Genomic DNA, 17809 nt, shown 5'->3' on the forward strand with positions numbered 1-17809 from the left:
GAAATCCTACGTTCGAAAGAAAGTCAAAATAGAGTGTTGTAATAAACATACAACCAATGGGATCATTTGTCTCCTAGAGCACTACTAATTAAATTGAGATTTAAATTGAGCTTTATATAGCGCAATATCCACTCATCATCATCCATCGTGGCTTGCGCTCTTGAGCACGTTGCCGGTCAACTGTCTCCACGAATCACGATCCTCTGCGGTGCGCATGAAATCTGTGTTACTTTTAAAGTCACATTTGGCCATTCTTAGGTTATTTAGATAAGTCATTCTTTGTCTTCCTCTAGCTCTCTTTCCTTCGATCACCCCAGTATGTTACCAACTTTTCTATACCGTCTCTTCTCCACACATGTCCCAGAAACCGTAACTGCCTCTTTCTGATGTTATCGATCAGTATTCTTCCCTTTCTCACCTTCTCCAACACTTCCTCGTTCGAAAACCTGTCTGTCCATGATACCTCAACATTCTTCTATAACGACCACATCTCAAATGCCTCTAAACCTCCTCGTACATTCTTTGTCAAGCGTCCACGTTTCACAACAGTATAAAAGGGTACTTATGACATATGTTTCTACTACTTTCATTCTGGTCTTCGAGGTTAGGTTGTTGTTTGACACAACTGGTCGCATTTATCCACTAAATGTGCTCAAAGCGCTTTACAAGGGATCCCTGGTCAACAGCAACATTTAACATGTAGGATGGGACATGACGCCTGCTAGGCGATATTACAATTTTTCGAACAAAGACAACGCTGTTAACCGCCAGGTACTCATTTTACACCTGAATACGGTGAGAGAATGTGAGTAAAGAGCCTTTTCCAAGGACTCAACTATGCGCCGAGCGCAAGGCTCGAACCCTGGACCTTCCGATCCGAAAGCGAGTGTCATACCACTAGACCACATAGCCGCACAACTTATTTTTCACATTCATTTGCTGATCATCGCCTTATCACACACTTTTTACTTTTTAGGGACGTGTTAGTAGATAAGTTATATTAATGAAGACTAGGAATAGACAGGCTCGGTCGCGTATAATATTATTATGTCTGTCACAGACGTTTGCTTTCGTTAACTTACAACTTGCCACTTTCCTAATAATTACGCCTCAATACAAAAAATGACCATACAAAAGGTGACAAGTATGTTGTATTTAGTGTTTCTCAAGGTGACAAGTGATCCCATTGGTTGTAAAATTGAACATTACATTGATCACCTTGTGTTCTGGCAGGATTTTGGGTAGTCAAAGAGGGCTGTGCACAGATCTGGCACCACTTGGTGACAATGAGCTAAAGACATCTCTCTCTCTCTCTCTCTCTCTCTCTCTCTCTCTCTCTCTCTCTCTCTCTCTGTGTGTGTGTGTGTGTGTGTCTATCTATCTCTCTCTCTCTCTCTCTCTCTCTCTCTCTCTCTATACATATATATATATATATTATATATATATACACATGTAATATATATATATATATATATATATATATATATATATTTATATGTATACATACATACATACATACATACATACATACATACATACATACATACATACATACATACATACATACATACATACATGCATATATATATATATAGATATTCAAGTACACACACAATCTTTATACACACATTAATCCAATGTATCAGCTATATTAATCTCTACGAGAGGAAAGATTCCTAGTTTTCATGCTATAACAAAGTATGAATATATTTCATTGGTAACAGTAATGATTTTCTTTTTTAATCTATGCCAAAAAAACATGCTGTCTGGAAGAATTAACCTGCCATTCTTTGGTTGCCACAGACGCTTACGTGTATTCTTTCATCTCTCGTTTTTCTGGATCCGAGCACCCATCCGAAGCAATTAATTATGCCTTATGTCTCCTCTTCCATTGCAAAAAAAACGTTAATAAAACCCACGTTACTTCGTGTAGCCATGAGGGTCTATCTATATGTATTGCAAATTTCATATTTTGCACAAAATAAATGCAGTTGGCGTTATCAGTCTCTCTCTCTCTCTCTCTCTCTCTCTCTCTCTCTCTCTCTCTCTCTCTCTTTCACTGATTTTAGACCGTTTTTAGTGATAAATTGTCACTAAATTCTCTCAGACTATTCACGCTCAAGGTTAAAAAACATTTATTGGGTATTGGTACGATTAACCTTACGGGTAGAACATGTGAGTATTTTATCTAAACGTGTACCATCAGTGGACAGATTTAGATGGACGTCATTCATTTGGACAAAAATACAAGATGAAAAAAAGCATCCCAAAAAAATCATTCGAGGTCGACTGATTTTTTGGGATGTCAATTTTGTATTTTATTTTTCTTTCTTGCTTTGTCTGGCACCTTTCATCCACACGTGTTCAGTTCGTTATCTTACACCGGTGCCTGCTCCTTAATTTCTTAATGCTATACTAAATACATTCCTAGCAGCTCAAACTATGCAGTTAAAGGTGCCAATACGACTTATACATAATACTGTTAACTCACTCAACCCTAACACCGACATCTACCCAGGTTAAGAGGCGTAGTATCAAAGGTAATGTTTTTAGTTTTTGCATGTTAAATAAAACTTAAATAAAAGTTGAATAAAACTATCTATGTTCATGCTCATTTTTAATACATTTTTTCCCATTTTTAAAAGTAGCAAAACTCTCTAGCATTGAGTGAGTTAAGAAGGAGACTCCACTCAGTCGTGGAAATTTACAGCTGATCCCATAAAATATGATGATTTACTGTCCCTGACTGTCTGTACAAATCAACCGAAAGCCCAGTTAATTAATTGTTGTACTGTAGGACCTTGCTTGATCTTCTAATCAATAAAACAAATTTTATTATTTTATTATTACATCCTCAAACCGTAGGAAGATCCTACATACTAAAGGTATTAACTAAAACATTGCAATGAATTTAGTATGCTATGAAACATCCGTCACTATTATGTCGTACTTTGACAAAAGATATTTTGAAAATTGTGCGGCTATGTGGTCTAGTGGTATGACACTCGCTTTCGGATCGGAAAGTCCTGGGTTCGAGCCTCGCGCTCAGCGCATAGTTGAGTCCTTGGAGAAGGCTCTTTACTCACATTCTCTCACCGTACTCAGGTGTAAAATGAGTACCTGGCCGTTAACAGCGTTGTCTCTGTCCCAAAAATTTGTGATATCGCCTGACAGACGTCATGTCTCGTCCTACATGTTATATGTTGCTGTTGGCCAGGGACCCCTTGTAAAGCGCTTTGAGCACGTTTAGTGGATATTGCGCTATATAAAAGCTCAAGTTTTTTGGGTTTTTTTAGTATGCTATAAAACATCAGCCACTATTATGTCCTACTTTGACAGAAAAATATTTTGAAAATTTTAGCCAGAAAACTTTTTTCCTCAAATACCAAAGTGACAACGTATGTTTCATACATGGGGCAGCGTGGCTAAGTTGTACGGTCTTTGCTTCCTACACGAAAGGTACCGAGGTCGATCACCCGCTGCACTGTGTGGCCTTGAGCAGGTCACTTCACCCTAGCTCAATTTACGGCGCTGCACTACGGCTGACCCTGGGTTATTCCAATAAATCTTCCCTTGGAGTAGACCCTAGAGACAAATTTCACTGTGGGATGAATAAAGGGAATTTTAATTTTATTTATTTATTTTTATACACAGGTTTTCAGACCTTCAAATACCGACTGATTAAAATGACTCAAATCTTGTCAGAAACTTTCAACCCTGTAACGTCAAGGAAATGGGTTGTAAGATATGGGGCATTTTAATAGATAGATATTTGAAGGATGAGTTTTCTGGCTAAAATTTTGATGATGTGTTTTTCAAGAGTACGGCAATATTAGGCACTTTATCCATAATATCAAAGAGTACTCTTCATACAACCGTAACCTGCCTTTCAAAGGAAGTCAACGACCTTATGGATCACAGATAGTATGCGATGATGTCAAATACTCATCAATTCCGGTTGTTAAAACCATTTATAACAAATCTATAATCATGGAGGAATAAATTCCGTATGCATGACGCACATTTAAATGTCAAGATCTGTTGCCTTACAGACAGATGTGTGCTATCACGTTTCCACCCAATCATTACTGTCATCAGCCCTCTTCAAAACTCCTCATCCCTCATCCGCCCAACCATCCATCCACTTATTATGGTTTCTCAAGCACGTTTTCATTCCTTGCGCTTTTACATCACGATTTGTCCCGGCAATACTGTTTTATTTATTATAATTAATCATATAGATACTAATTTGATCCAGACACCACATTTATTTTATTTGATCGTCATGATTGGTGTTGTATAAATGTGAGAAAATTCTTCAAGATAAATGCCTTAACCGTCTCCATACCAACTATAGGAAAATCGTCACATTCGTTACGATACAACCAAAATTTTTCTAATTCAAATTTCTCTTATACATCATAAAATTTAAAGAAAATAAACAGTATGTTTTGCCAAAGAAAGAATATGCATCTGAAGAACTTTACTGCTATTGTTTTGAATGATAAAAATGTATTAATGTGTTAGTTGGGTGTGAAGTTTTGGGGAAAATGGCTTGTAAGGAGAGAGTTAATCCAATAAAGGCATTTTGTCCATATCTTTTGATGATTATACAATTCATAACTTTTCCTGCCTGTTGTAATGATCTTTTGAAAAATTGTTTATAAAACAATGCCAGACAAAGTAGGTAGAAAAATAGAAGAAATAATGACCATCCTAAAACATCAGCGAGCAGTGCATTGAATTGAAAAAAAGAATGTATTATTTTCTTTTGGTGTTTCATCATTCAGTCAATGTGACATCATCTCATTCATCTGTGGTGTTTCAATCATCCTGTTTTGTTGATAAAGGGGAAACCCGAAACGTTCATTTGATCTGTTTTTGAAATTAAATTGAAGCTTACATTCACCTTCACGTTATTATTTTATTCGTACTAGAAAGAGAAAAAAAGGAATAAGAGATAATGTGTAAGGGTGTTAGCGAGAAAGTTGAAGAAAGGGGGAGAAAGAGAGGATGAGGGAGAAGGGGATATACATTATATATATATATAATATGTAAGGAGTTAGTGTGTGTATGTGTGTGTGTGTGTGTGAGAGAGAGAGAGAGAGAGAGAGAGAGAGAAAGGGGGGGGGAGAGAGAGAGAGAGAGAGAGAGAGAGAGAGAGAGAGAGAGAGAGAAAAAGAGAATAGCTATTCAGCAAAGTTGTTTACAATGAAAGCTCGCACACATGTAGCTATCTCGCATCTTGCCTAGGTACCATGTATATAGTCTCTCATTCACTTTATCTATTAAGTATGTACCGTGCCTATCCCGACTTTTATTTGAATTTTATGACCGATTCTGGTGCTGTGCTAGAGAGAAGGAAGGGTTCTACTCTTATCACCGAAAGAAGTGACTTACATGTTTTAGAATGATTTATTCAATCCCCCTTTCTCCATTCTAAAAAGTACATGCTGTCACCTTGACCGCTTTATCATGCCATGGATGCCTTTTAAACCAGTATGTTATAGTATGGGCCTTCAAGTCTTCAATCAATATACAGTGTATACACTTTTGAAAATTACTCCAGTTATCGTAAATTTTATTAAAACTATAGTTGAATAAACATTTAAATTGTTTTATTTTTCACTCAAAAATTTAAAATAAGGTATATTATTTTGACTCTGAAATCAACCTCTGATCGTGAACAGAAATCCCCAAAGACACCCTAAGGCTGACGGGCCATAGAACTACACGCTACATGCTACATGATTCATACACTGGGCCATAAGACTTCACACTATCATGCTCCATGTTTCATATTTTGTCAGAGACAGAGGGATTTTGTTTTATTTCCTCCGAAGATGAATTCTTCCGACGAAGAAGATGTTCTGATTTTGCTTTTGTTACGAGGGAGAAGGAAAGGAAAGAGACAAAGCATAATATGGTGCCGAGAACATTTCCTTCTCAGAGAATCACGAGGAGAGTTCCAGCGTACATTCCGTCACCGGTCCTTTATCAACTAATACACTCACCTCCCTCTTTATTAATCTTTATCGGCTTTATACAGCCTGCTGATTGTCAAAAAGTTTTATCTCAAACTAAACGGCTATGTGGTCTAGTGATAAGACACTCGATTTCAGATCGGAAGGTCCTGGGTTCGACTATCGCTCGGCGCATAGTTGAGTCCTTGGAGAAGGCTCTTTACTCACATTCTCCCATCGTACTCAGGTGTAAAATGAGTACCTGGCCGTTAACAGCGTTGTCTCTGTCGAAAAAAAATAGTAATATTGCCCAACAGGCGTCATGTTTCGTCCTACATGTTAAGTGTTGCTGTTAGTCAGGGACCCCCTTGCAAAGCGCTTTGAATATGTGTAGTGGATATTGCGCTATATAAAAGCGCAACCTTTTTTAAAAGTTGTGAATGAGTACTTGGCTGGGATGGATGCTGTTAAAATGTTAAAATAAAGGAGCCTAACAGGCCTCATATGAAATATATATTTATTTTCCTATGGCTTGCTTGACGAAAAAAAAGCTTTGAGAAGCTTATTAGATTGAGATTCTTTTATGCTCACCATTTCAATCAATTTTCCCTTGAAGTCGTCCATGTTTGCCAGATCTAGAACTACACGTGTAGCAAAAAAAGTGAGCATATCCATTTCTTTCTACACGCGTGTAGCATGTAGTGAGTCCCGTGTAGCGTGTAGTGAGTTGTATGGCCCAGCATAAGAGAGACAACGAGGTTTCACTTTTCTACACACGTTTAAAACGTGTAGCATGTAGCGTGTGGTTCTATGGCCCATCAGCCTAAGTCCTTGCCTATCACCCGGAGTAAACATCCCACAGATCCTGAGCATCACTCACAATTTTAACAAAGAAGATTTTTTAAAATGCATCCTGTCGTCAAGTTTTGCGATGCAATTCCTTTATATGAGTGTCAAAATATTATGAGATATTATGAATCATTTTACTAACTGGGTCTGACGTTAGACATCGTTAACTTATAGCCTGACACTGACCAAAAAATGACGTCAAAAGTCTTTGGCTCAAAAAGAAAACAAACCGTGAGTTGTATTCAATAGTTCAACCGATGGAATCACTTGTTTCCACGAGCTCTACTAACGACAACTCACTCGACGGTGCACAAACCTATTAAATGACGTCAAACTATAAGTCCTTGTGTGTCTCAGCGTAGCCATCGTTATGTTATAGCCTGACACTGAAATCCAAAAGGACTGGCAGTTTGACGTCATTATTTGTTTTTTTTTGCACCGCCAAATGAGTTGTCGTTAGTAGAGCTCAAGGAAACAAGTTATTTCATTGGTTGAACTATTGAATTCAATTCACGATTTGTTTTCTTTTGTGGCAAAAGACCGGCATTTTGACGTCATTTTTTGGTCAGTATCAGGCCATAACTTTACGAAGGCCACGGTCTTAGTGCGTGGCTCAGTGTCAGACTACGATGGCTGCGGTCTGACCGATTGGTGTGTTTGACATGTACTAAGGCATCTGAGCGTAGCCATCGTTAACATATAGCCTGACAGAACCCTCTAGGACTGGCAGTTTGAAGTCATGTTTTAGGTTTGTGTAGCGTCTAGTGAGTTGTCGTTAGTAGAGCTCAAGGAAACAAGTTAATTCATCGAATACAACTATTGAATACAACTCACGATTTGTTTTCTTTTGTGGCAAAAGACTGGCATTTTGACGTCATTTTTTGGTCAGTATCAGGCCATAACTTTACGAAGGCCACGGTTTGACATGCACTAAGGGCATCTGAGGCCTTTTCATACAGGAAATAAATAATCAGGTGGACGGAAATGGGTTAAATGGTAGGACATATTCTGATTGGTTAATGTTTAGTAGCCGGCGAACCATCAATGGGAGCGATCTATAGATAGTTCGAAGATGACGTCACTCAGGCCTTTGTTATTGTTTTTTGCCATCCGCGTTTATGAGTAATGCTCACTGAACTGTATTAACCTGACTATAAACGTTCATGGATACACACAGTTTTGTGTGTTGGTCCGTTATACTTCCGGATGGCAATGTTATGAGCTTCTTAGTCAAGCGCATACTATCTATAGATAGTATGCAGATGACGTCACTCAGGCCTTTGTTATTGTTTTTGCCATCCGCGTTTGTGAGTTGTTCTCACTAAACTATGTTAACCAGACTATAAAAGTTCACGGATACACAGAGTTTGTGCGTTGGTCCGTTATACTTCCGGATGGCAATGTTATGAGCTTCTTAGCCAAGCGCATACTATCTATATGCATGTTTTCGTCCAACTTAGTCATCGATCACATGATTTGTTGCTGTACAACGATTGGACATATCTCAATATATCTAAACACACTGCTTTGTTTATGAAAGTTGTAAACATACCCATGAGTCATGCTGAGCAAAATAACAAATTGTAACGTTGGATATTTCTCAAACTGTGAACACGTTTCACTATGTGGGTCATTTTTGAGCACACTTTGCAATGTGACCAATGACCTCGAGCACATGGAAATGTAATATAGATCGTGACCATTCGAAACGTTGATTACAACAATGGTAGAAGCAAATACAATATTTTCATACATCACGAATAACATGAAGCCAGACTTCTCTTTTTTTTTAAAAAAAAAGAGAGAAAAGAACTTTGCTATCCATGCGGCTATGTGGTCTAGTGGTATGACACTCGCTTTCGGATCGGAAGGTCCTGGGTTCGAGCCTCGCTCGACGCATAGTTGAATCCTTGGAAAAGACTCTTTAGTCACATTCTCTCACCGTACTCAGGTGTAAAATGAGTACCTGGCCGTTAACAGCGTTGTCGTTGTCCGAAACATTGTAATATCGCCTAACAGGCGTCATGTCTCGTCCTACATGTTAAATGTTGCTGTTGACCAGGGACCCCTTGTAAAGCGCTTTGAGCACGTTAATTGGATATTGCGCTTTATAAAAGCTCAATTTTTTATTTTTTAATCCATTGGTAAGTCACAAGTGGGCATTCCTATTCATTGATAGACTCAGTTGCCCATTCATTTCTAAAGAGATGGACATATCCAGTTTGAACGTTCTCCTTACTGACCATTATTTGGAGTTTACCATACCTACTCAAGTTGATTTTAAAAACTCAAACTGAAGAGAAATAGGTGCATACATAGACATAATTTTATGCAGTAAAACAATCTTTACAAAACAGCAATAGATATATTCTTTTTAATACGTATGGCAAAGACTTTTCATCAAATTGTGTGTAATAGTGCTAAAATATCACCATCATCATCATCATCATCATCATCATCATCATCATCATCATCATCATCATCATCATCATCATTATCATCATCATCATCATCATCATCATCATCATCATTATCATCATCATCATCATCATCATCATCATCATCATCATCATCAACCGGTTCGAATTAAAAGGAATTTGTTTTCTAGACAATAAATTACCAAAGACACACATTTTAAATACATGACACTGTGTTCACGAAAGATTTAAAATGGAATGCGCGTACACAAGAAAATAAATAGGTCAAGGATTTCGAAATTATTGAAAAGAACTTTTTAAAAGTTCTTCAGAGCTTTAGACCCCACGGATCTAATAGAGTTTATCCCGGTTTATGTAGCATGAAACGGACAATAGCAATTGCTTGCTTCTCTTTGGATAGGACGCTTGTCTATCTCAAAGTTCTTTCCTCCAGATCTAACAAACGTAGCTACCCAATCACTGCTGGGTGGACGCTGGATGGAGTCAGAAAAAAAAATCTGAACTTTATTCGGGATTGAAATCGATACCTTTTGCGTGAAAAGCGAGTGCTCTGGTAACACAGCTATCGGGGCATCTGAAATGAACCAAACTAATATGTGCGGCTATGTGGTCTAGTGGTATGACACTCGCTTTCGGATCGGAAGCTCCTGGGTTCGAGCCTCGCGCTCGGTGCATAGTTGAGTCCCTGGAAAAGGCTCTTTACACACATTCTCTAACAGTACTTAGGTGTAAAATGAGTACCTGGCTGTTAACAACGTTGTCTTTGTCCGAAAAAATTGTAATATCGCCTAACAGGCGATATGTCCAGTCCTACATGTTAAATCTTGCTGTTGACCAGGACCCCTTGTAAAGCGCTTTGAGCACATTTAGTGGATATTGCGCTATATAAAGCTCAGTTTAAATCAAGAGCTATTTTACATAGCTTTGTCTTACCTCTCCATTACAGAAGCAGAATATAATGGCCACGAATGTTCCCTGAAAAAAGACATCATAAATAAAATGTTATAGATTTTATATTTATGTGATATTTATTATTTTAAAATTATAATAGTGATTGTTATAAAATGAGGATAAAATGATGAGCTAGCATTATATATATATATATATATATATATATATATATATATATATATATATACATTCATACATACATACATACATACATACATATATATATATATATATATATATATATATATATATATATATATATATATATATTATATATAATATATATATATATATATATATATATATATATATATATATATATATATATATATATATATATATATATGTATATATAATATATATATATATATATATATATATATATATATATATATATATATATATATAGAGAGAGAGAGAGAGAGAGAGAGAGAGATGATGTCCCTCAGGTCTTTGTTATTGTTTTTTGCCATCCACGTTTATGAGTAATGCTCACTGAACTGTATTAACCCGACTATAAACGTTCATAGATACACACAGTTTTGTGTTTTGGTCCGTTATAGTTCCGGATGGCAATGTTATGAGCTTCTTAGCCAAGTGCATACTATATATATATATATATATGAGATGAAGGTTTAAACTGGAGGACACTAAAATACCCAAACTAATATGGCGGCTGATCGATTCTTCTGTGTCTCCCATAAAATACGATCATGTTACAACTCATTCCATGTAGTACATGCAGATCACCACGGAGATAAATCGGCTCTGTCCAAGATTCCTATTCTTTTCCACACAAAGACCCAACCCCTTAAGAATGGGAGCGATCTATATTCATGTTTTCGTACAACCAAGTCATCGATCACATGATTTGTTGCTGTACAACGATTGGGCATGTATCAAAACACGCTGCTTTGTTTGTGAAAGTTGTAAACATACACATGAATACACATGAGTCATGTTGAGCAACATGACAAATTGTGACGTTGGATATTTCTTAAACTCTGAACAATTTTTACTGTGTAGGTCATTTTGAGCACACTTTGCAATGTGACCAATGACCTCGAGCACATGGAAATGTAATATAGATCATGCCCATTATTATCTCGTTTGACTGAACAGCTTAATATAGGTATGTAAGTGAGCAACTCTTTACGCGGATGGATATGAATTCGTGTAGTATAACATACTGGTTAAGGAAACGTTTGAGTTTGATTAAAAAATACACGTGCCCATCCGCCAGCCAGTGGGCTGAATGGCGGAAAACTAAGTAAATCCTTTTTATTGGAAACAAATAGTTTCCGTTTGAATCGCACAGATCTACTAGGTTATCCTTTTTACCAGTTTAGAGTCACTAGAAAGTTACTAATATCTATAAAAGTTTTAAGAAAAGTCAGAAGTCATTCAATTTGAGGACATTCACGCACTTATTGAGAGAGGCATTTATGTGGGTAAGGTTTGGGGCGGGGGGTGGGGGGGGGGGGGGGGGGGGGGGTGACAAGACGTTACTTTAACCAACATGCGTATTGATCGCTTTAACGCCTTGAATGAATTTCTTTCCCATCATATATCTCCCTATCTAGATACTGTGCTAACCGTTTTCACCAAGAAGGCATCATTCTTTTTGCTTAATTATGTTAGAAATGTTGATTCATTCTATATTTTATAATACAATGCAGAGAAATTATTTTGACCGTTTCCGATCAATGCAGACAATCTGTAGCAGATTTGTTGATGATCTCTGTTTTATTTGAGGCAGATAAGAAAGGAGAAAAAGTTGTCTGCTTTACCTGGCTGGACGTCTCTCAAAATGATCGAGCTATAAATATTTTTTCTTTACATTTCAGTAGTAGTAGTAGTAGTAGTAGTAGTAGTAGTAGTAGTAGTAGTAATAGTAGTAGTAGTAGTAGTAATAGTAGTAGTAGTAGTAGTAGTAGTAGTAGTAGTAGTAGTAGTAGTAGTAGTAGTTGTAGTGGTAGAAGTACTAGTAGTAGTAGTAGTAGTAGTAGTAGTAGTAGTAGTAGTAGTAATAGTAGTAGTGGTAGTAGCAGTAATGGTGGTAGTTGTAGTAGTAGTAGGAGTAGTAGTAGTAGTAGTAGTAGTAGCAGCAGCAGCAGCAGTAGTAGTAGTAGTAGTAGTAGTAGTAGTAGTAGTAGTAGTATAGTAGTAGTAGTAGTAGTAGCAGCAGCAGCAGCAGCAGCAGTAGTAGTAGTAGTAGTAGTAGTAGTAGTAGTAGTAGTAGTAGTAGTAGTAGTAGTAATAGTAGTAGTGGTAGTAGTAGTAATGGTAGTAGTAGTAGTAGTAGTAGTAGTGGTAGTAGTAGTAGAAGTAGTAGTAGTAGTAGTAGTAGTAGTAGTAGTAGTAGTAGCAGTAGTAGTAGTAGTAGTAGTAGTAGTAGTAGTAATAGTAGTAGTGGTAGTAGTAGTAATGGTGGTAGTAGTAGTTGTAGTTGTAGTAGTAGTAGTAGTATTAGTAGTAGTAGTAGCAGTAGTAGTAGTAGTAGTAGTAGTAGTAGTAGTAGTAGTAGTAGTAGTAGTAGTAGTAGTAGCAGCAGCAGCAGCAGCAGTAGTAGTAGTAGTAGTAGTAGTAGTAGTAGTAGTAGTAGTAGTAGTAGTAGTAGTAGTAGCGGCAGCAGCAGCAGTAGTAGTAGTAGTAGTAGTAGTGTAGTAGTAGTAGTAGTTATTGTTGTTGTTGTTGTTGTAATAGTAAGAGTAGTAGCAGTAATGGTAGTGGTGTAGTAATTGTAGCAGCAGTAGTAATAGTAGCAGCAATAGAATTTAGTGGTAAGAATATTAACTATGAAAAATGTCTGCTCTATCTAAAGTTCTGTCTTAGAATCATATACATTCAATGTGTATCCAGGATTGAAGTTTTAGTTTAAAAGACTTATGAACACATTAGATCTAGCCCTATATTACCTCTACACTGACAAAATGACTATTTTACACTTTGGCTGGAAAACACGGTTTTCTTTACCGATCGGATGTTATAACCACCAATTTGTCAAAACGTATAAACCGAAAACTTCAAAGAATTGTCTAGTTTATGATTTCTTGTCATGTACGTGGACATTTTAATTGATCGAAATTTGAATTTAAAATGTGATCCACCGTCTCAAAACGGTCTTATGTCAGGGGGAAAACGACCCTGAAGAGTTGATTTAGAATTGAAATCTTCAGAAATGATATGAAATACTAAGTTATGAGTGAGTATCTTTTGAAAAGCAATACATTAATGGTATTTATTCTCTCCACGATGAAGTGAAATGAAGACAAAATTTCATAGTTTTTGGCTACAAATTCCAATTTTCAGCACATGGTTCACGTCGACACAATACCGCTATGAGACGGTGGGTCACATTTTATGGCCCATAGTACAATCTCTAAACCTGCCTGACTGTGGAGGGTTAATACTGACATGGATAGTCCGGGAATCCCCCATTATCAGTGCCATTGATGTGCTATGACGTCGATAGAACATTCAGACTGTGGAGGGTTAATACTGACATGGATAGTCCGGGAATCCCCCATTATCAGTGCTATTGATATGCTATGACGTCGATAGAACATTCAGACTGTGGAGGGTTAATACTGACATGGATAGTCCGGGAATCCCCCATTATCAGTGCTATTGATATGCTATGACGTCGATAGAACATTCAGACTGTGGAGGGTTAATACTGACATGGATAGTCCGGGAATCCCCTATTATCAGTACCATTGATGTGCTATGACGTCGATACAACATTGAGACTGTGGAGGGTTAATACTGACATGGATAGTCCGGGAATCCCCTATTATCAGTACCATTGATGTGCTATGACGTCGATACAACATTGAGACCGCTGTCCCTGATAATGACAAACATGGGCTTATCATACTACAGTCTCCACAAATATACACATCAAGCCTTGGTGTCTTGTTATAATATATGACCCACCGGCTTTCATCGGTATTAAGTCGGGTTTGATCAACAATGCATAGTTGAGTCTCTCACCATACTCACGAGTAAAATGAGTACCTGGTCGTTAATAGCGTTGCCCCTGTCGCAAAAAAAAAATAAATAAATAAATGTAAAATCGCCTAACGGGCGTCATGTCTCGCTTTACATGTTACGTGTTGCTGTTAGTCAGGAACCCTTTGTAAAGCACTTTGAGCTCGTTTAATGGATATCGCGCTATAGAAAAAATAAAATTTATTTTTTTGTTTGTTTAAAAACATAGTTTATGTTGCACTAAACAAGTTTTGAGAATAAGCTCTTCAAATTTTCTTGTCGAATTTTAATGAGGGGTTTACTGGGTGGGGATCCTCACCTCCCATATTGGGCAAGGGGGTACATACTGTGTCTTCTATACCCTTATATCTGTTTTCCAACATGCTTTCTGTCTTTGTCTTGGAATGAGATTACTTGGTTTTGTCCTGGCCCTGGCCGGAGTCTTGGCTGGGAGGGAAACAGTCAAATGCAAAGTTGTTTTGGGAGATGATATTTTTTTCCTTGTAAATCATCTCTCTGTTATGTATTATAATATTTGTTATTTTGAATCTATAATGGAAGCATTTGAGTGTATTCCTATTTGTTGGATTTTGTGCTTGTGTCCGGATGAGACTGTAGGTGATCTCAAACTTGGTGGTATGCTCTTGGAATCTACATCTGATCCCTATTTGTTTCCAGTTCCCCTTTGTCTTACTTTCTCTTGGGTGCTTTAGTTGTAATTCTAAAACTTTATACTATCCAATTTTATTCCTTTTTACTGGCGCTGATATAACCTAAATGTGTTGCAAGCGCCGTAAAACCCTTTAAAGAATTAAAAAAAAAAAAAAAAAAACAAAAAAAAAAAAACATTGAGGCGTTTAATCATTGTAGAGCGTCAATAATAGGGCAAACCCATAAAGAGTCAATCCGACCCAAAAATATATCTCTACTGGGAGTCGCTCGTCTATTTTCGTTCCAAAATCTTTGATCCCTCAGTCATTAATACTACACCATCGGTTTACTTCGATATCTATCTATCTATCTATCTATCTATCTATCTATCTATCTATCTATCTATCTATCTATCTATCTATCTATCTATCTATATATCTATCTATCTATCTATCTATCTATCTATCTATCTGTCTATCAATCTATCTATCTGTCTATCAATCTATCTATCTATCTATCTATCTGTCTATCAATCTATCTATCTATCTATCTATCTATCTATCTATCTATCTATCTATCTATCTATCTATCTATCTATCTATCTATCTATCTATCTATCTATCTATCTATTTACCTACCTATCTATCAATCAATCTATCTATCTATCTAGATATCTATATATCTATACTATATATATATATATATATATATATATATATATATATATATATATATATATTATGAACAAATATCATGAGAGAGAGAGAGAGAGAGAGAGAGAGAGAGAGAGAGAGAGAGAGAGAGAGAGAGAGAGAGAGAGAGGGATTGAAGGGGGGGGGGGGGGGAGGTGGCCTTTCCTTTCATATTTCAGTCATTTACATTATAATCAATGCTTGCACTTTTTTCACATTGTTAATAAAAGCGATATCTAAAATCTTTAACACATGTCGTTATGATCTGCCATTTTAAAAAGAAATAAACAATGCTATTTGGCACGTTTTCGTCTTTCAATTGCCTCATCTTTTTAGTTGCTGATTGATTTTAACCAGTTAACAAACGTTCTATGGAAAAAAACAACAACTCTATTTATAGATTTTGCCAGAAAACCTAACCTTCAAATATCAATATTGGCAAAAAAAAAAAACAAAAAAACTCTCAAACCTAGGGCTTAACGAAGTCCCAGATTTGAGAGCTTTGCCAAGATGAGGGTCATAGAAATCGGCCGATTTAAAGAATGCGTTTTCTGGCCAATTTTTTGAATACGAATTCCAATCCAGTCTAAATTAGTTGCAGCTTCATGTGATGAGGATTGACACAACTGGGTGACTTTGACGTATTATCTATCAATTAACCGTTAGATAACCACGCCTCTCGGACAATAATGTAAACAATGGCAGTGATTGGTAGACACAGCAAACTACACAGGTTTTACTATAGATGGTATGTGTTAAGTAAAATACCCACTGTTCTACCTCTTGATCAGTAGAATCAACACAGAAAACTATGTGTAATCTTAAACGTTTATAATATGATCGAGAAAATCGTGTGATAACTAGTCGCCCATTTGTCAATATAAAAACAATAACAACGATCAGATGGAGGTCGAATTAGTTCACGTTATTGTTTATAAACAACCAACTATGTTTGTCCGAGCACGTGTGAAGGTGTGTCACAAATGCCATGTTTTGATTGGTCAACTATCTACTAGTTAATTGGTTCTAAACTGGTCGAGATAATTCTATAGTAGTGTTAATGGTTGCTCTGACATTTTCAAGGATGCTGTTCCACGGGTTGTGTCTTTTTTACGAAACCCGCCGAAACCCGCCGAATCCTGCCGAAGCCCGCCGACACGCGACGAAACCCGACAAAACCCGACAAAGTTACGGGAAGTAGGTAGCAGTGGGGAGTGAACCTGAGAGTCAGGGAACTGTACACCATTGGGGAGTGAACCTAGGACTGGGTTTCGGCTGGTTTCGGCGGGTTTCGTAAAAAAGACACACCGCTGTTCCATGCGCGAATAGAACTGGGGAAAAAAGACTGTTTTTGCCCATTGAAATATTATAGCATTTTCTTGTCTTCGGTGGTTTTTCAATGTGTTTCTAGGGATGGTCGTGTTTCCCTGTCGGCTCTTGAATAACAACATATTATTGCGCTTTTGCGTCTTTCTCCGTTCGGCTATGTGGTCTAGTGGTATGACACTCGCTTTCGGATCGGAAGGTCCTGGGTACGAGCCTCGCTCGGCGCATAGTTGAGTCCTTGGAAAAGGCTCTTTACTCACATTCTCTCACCGCACTCAGGTGTAAAATGAGTATTTGGCCGTTAACAGCGTTGTCTTTGTCCAAAAAATTGTAATATCGCCTAACAGGCGGCATGTCCCATCCTACATGTTAAATGTTGCTGTTGACCAGGGACCCCTTGTAAAGCGCTTTGAGCACATTTAGTGGATATTGCTCTTTATAAAAGCTCATTTAAAATTTTTTTAAAAAGTAGGGTCCTGTTTAAATGCTCCATCATGTCTTTTACACTGTGAGTTAAACAAAATTAAAATTGAGCTTTATATAGCGCAATATCCACTAAATGTGCTCAAAGCGCTTTACAAGGAATCCCTGGTCAACAGCAACATTTAACATGTAGGTCGGGACATGATGCCTGTTAGGCGATATTACAATTGTTCGTACAAAGACAACGCTGTTAACGGCCAGGTACTCATTTTACACCTGAGTATGGTGAGAGAATGTGAGTAAAGAGTCTTTTCCAAGGACTCAACTATGCGCCGAGCGCGAGGCTCGACCCAGGACCTTCCGATCCGAAAGCGAGTGTCATACCACTAGACCACATAGCCGTGAAATATGAGATGTCTGTTGTAGTCATTAAAGACAAATCGACAGGTCCTTCTTTGAATCGTTTCTGTCTTATTGATCCAGGTTGATGTAGTTGGTTCCCATATGCTGCTGCTGCTGCTGG

At 37.3% G+C, this 17809-nt stretch overlaps 1 protein-coding gene across 2 annotated transcripts in view; it reads right to left on the reverse strand.

Annotated features, from left to right (window-relative positions):
* The window catches only part of LOC144966149 (calcitonin gene-related peptide type 1 receptor-like), a 230998-nt gene that overhangs the window by 3701 nt on the left and 209488 nt on the right, over positions 1-17809 (reverse strand). For both annotated transcript variants that reach the window (XM_078902272.1, XM_078902271.1), the window contains one exon: positions 10184-10225. In XM_078902272.1, the coding sequence (XP_078758398.1) occupies positions 10184-10225 (42 nt within the window). The remainder of the gene's footprint in view (positions 1-10183; positions 10226-17809) is intronic.

This window comes from Berghia stephanieae, chromosome 2 (genome assembly GCF_034508935.2).
Source record: "Berghia stephanieae isolate SIO BIC M18660-M18661 chromosome 2, UCSD_Bste_1.3, whole genome shotgun sequence".
Taxonomy (NCBI): Eukaryota; Metazoa; Mollusca; class Gastropoda; order Nudibranchia; family Aeolidiidae; genus Berghia; species Berghia stephanieae.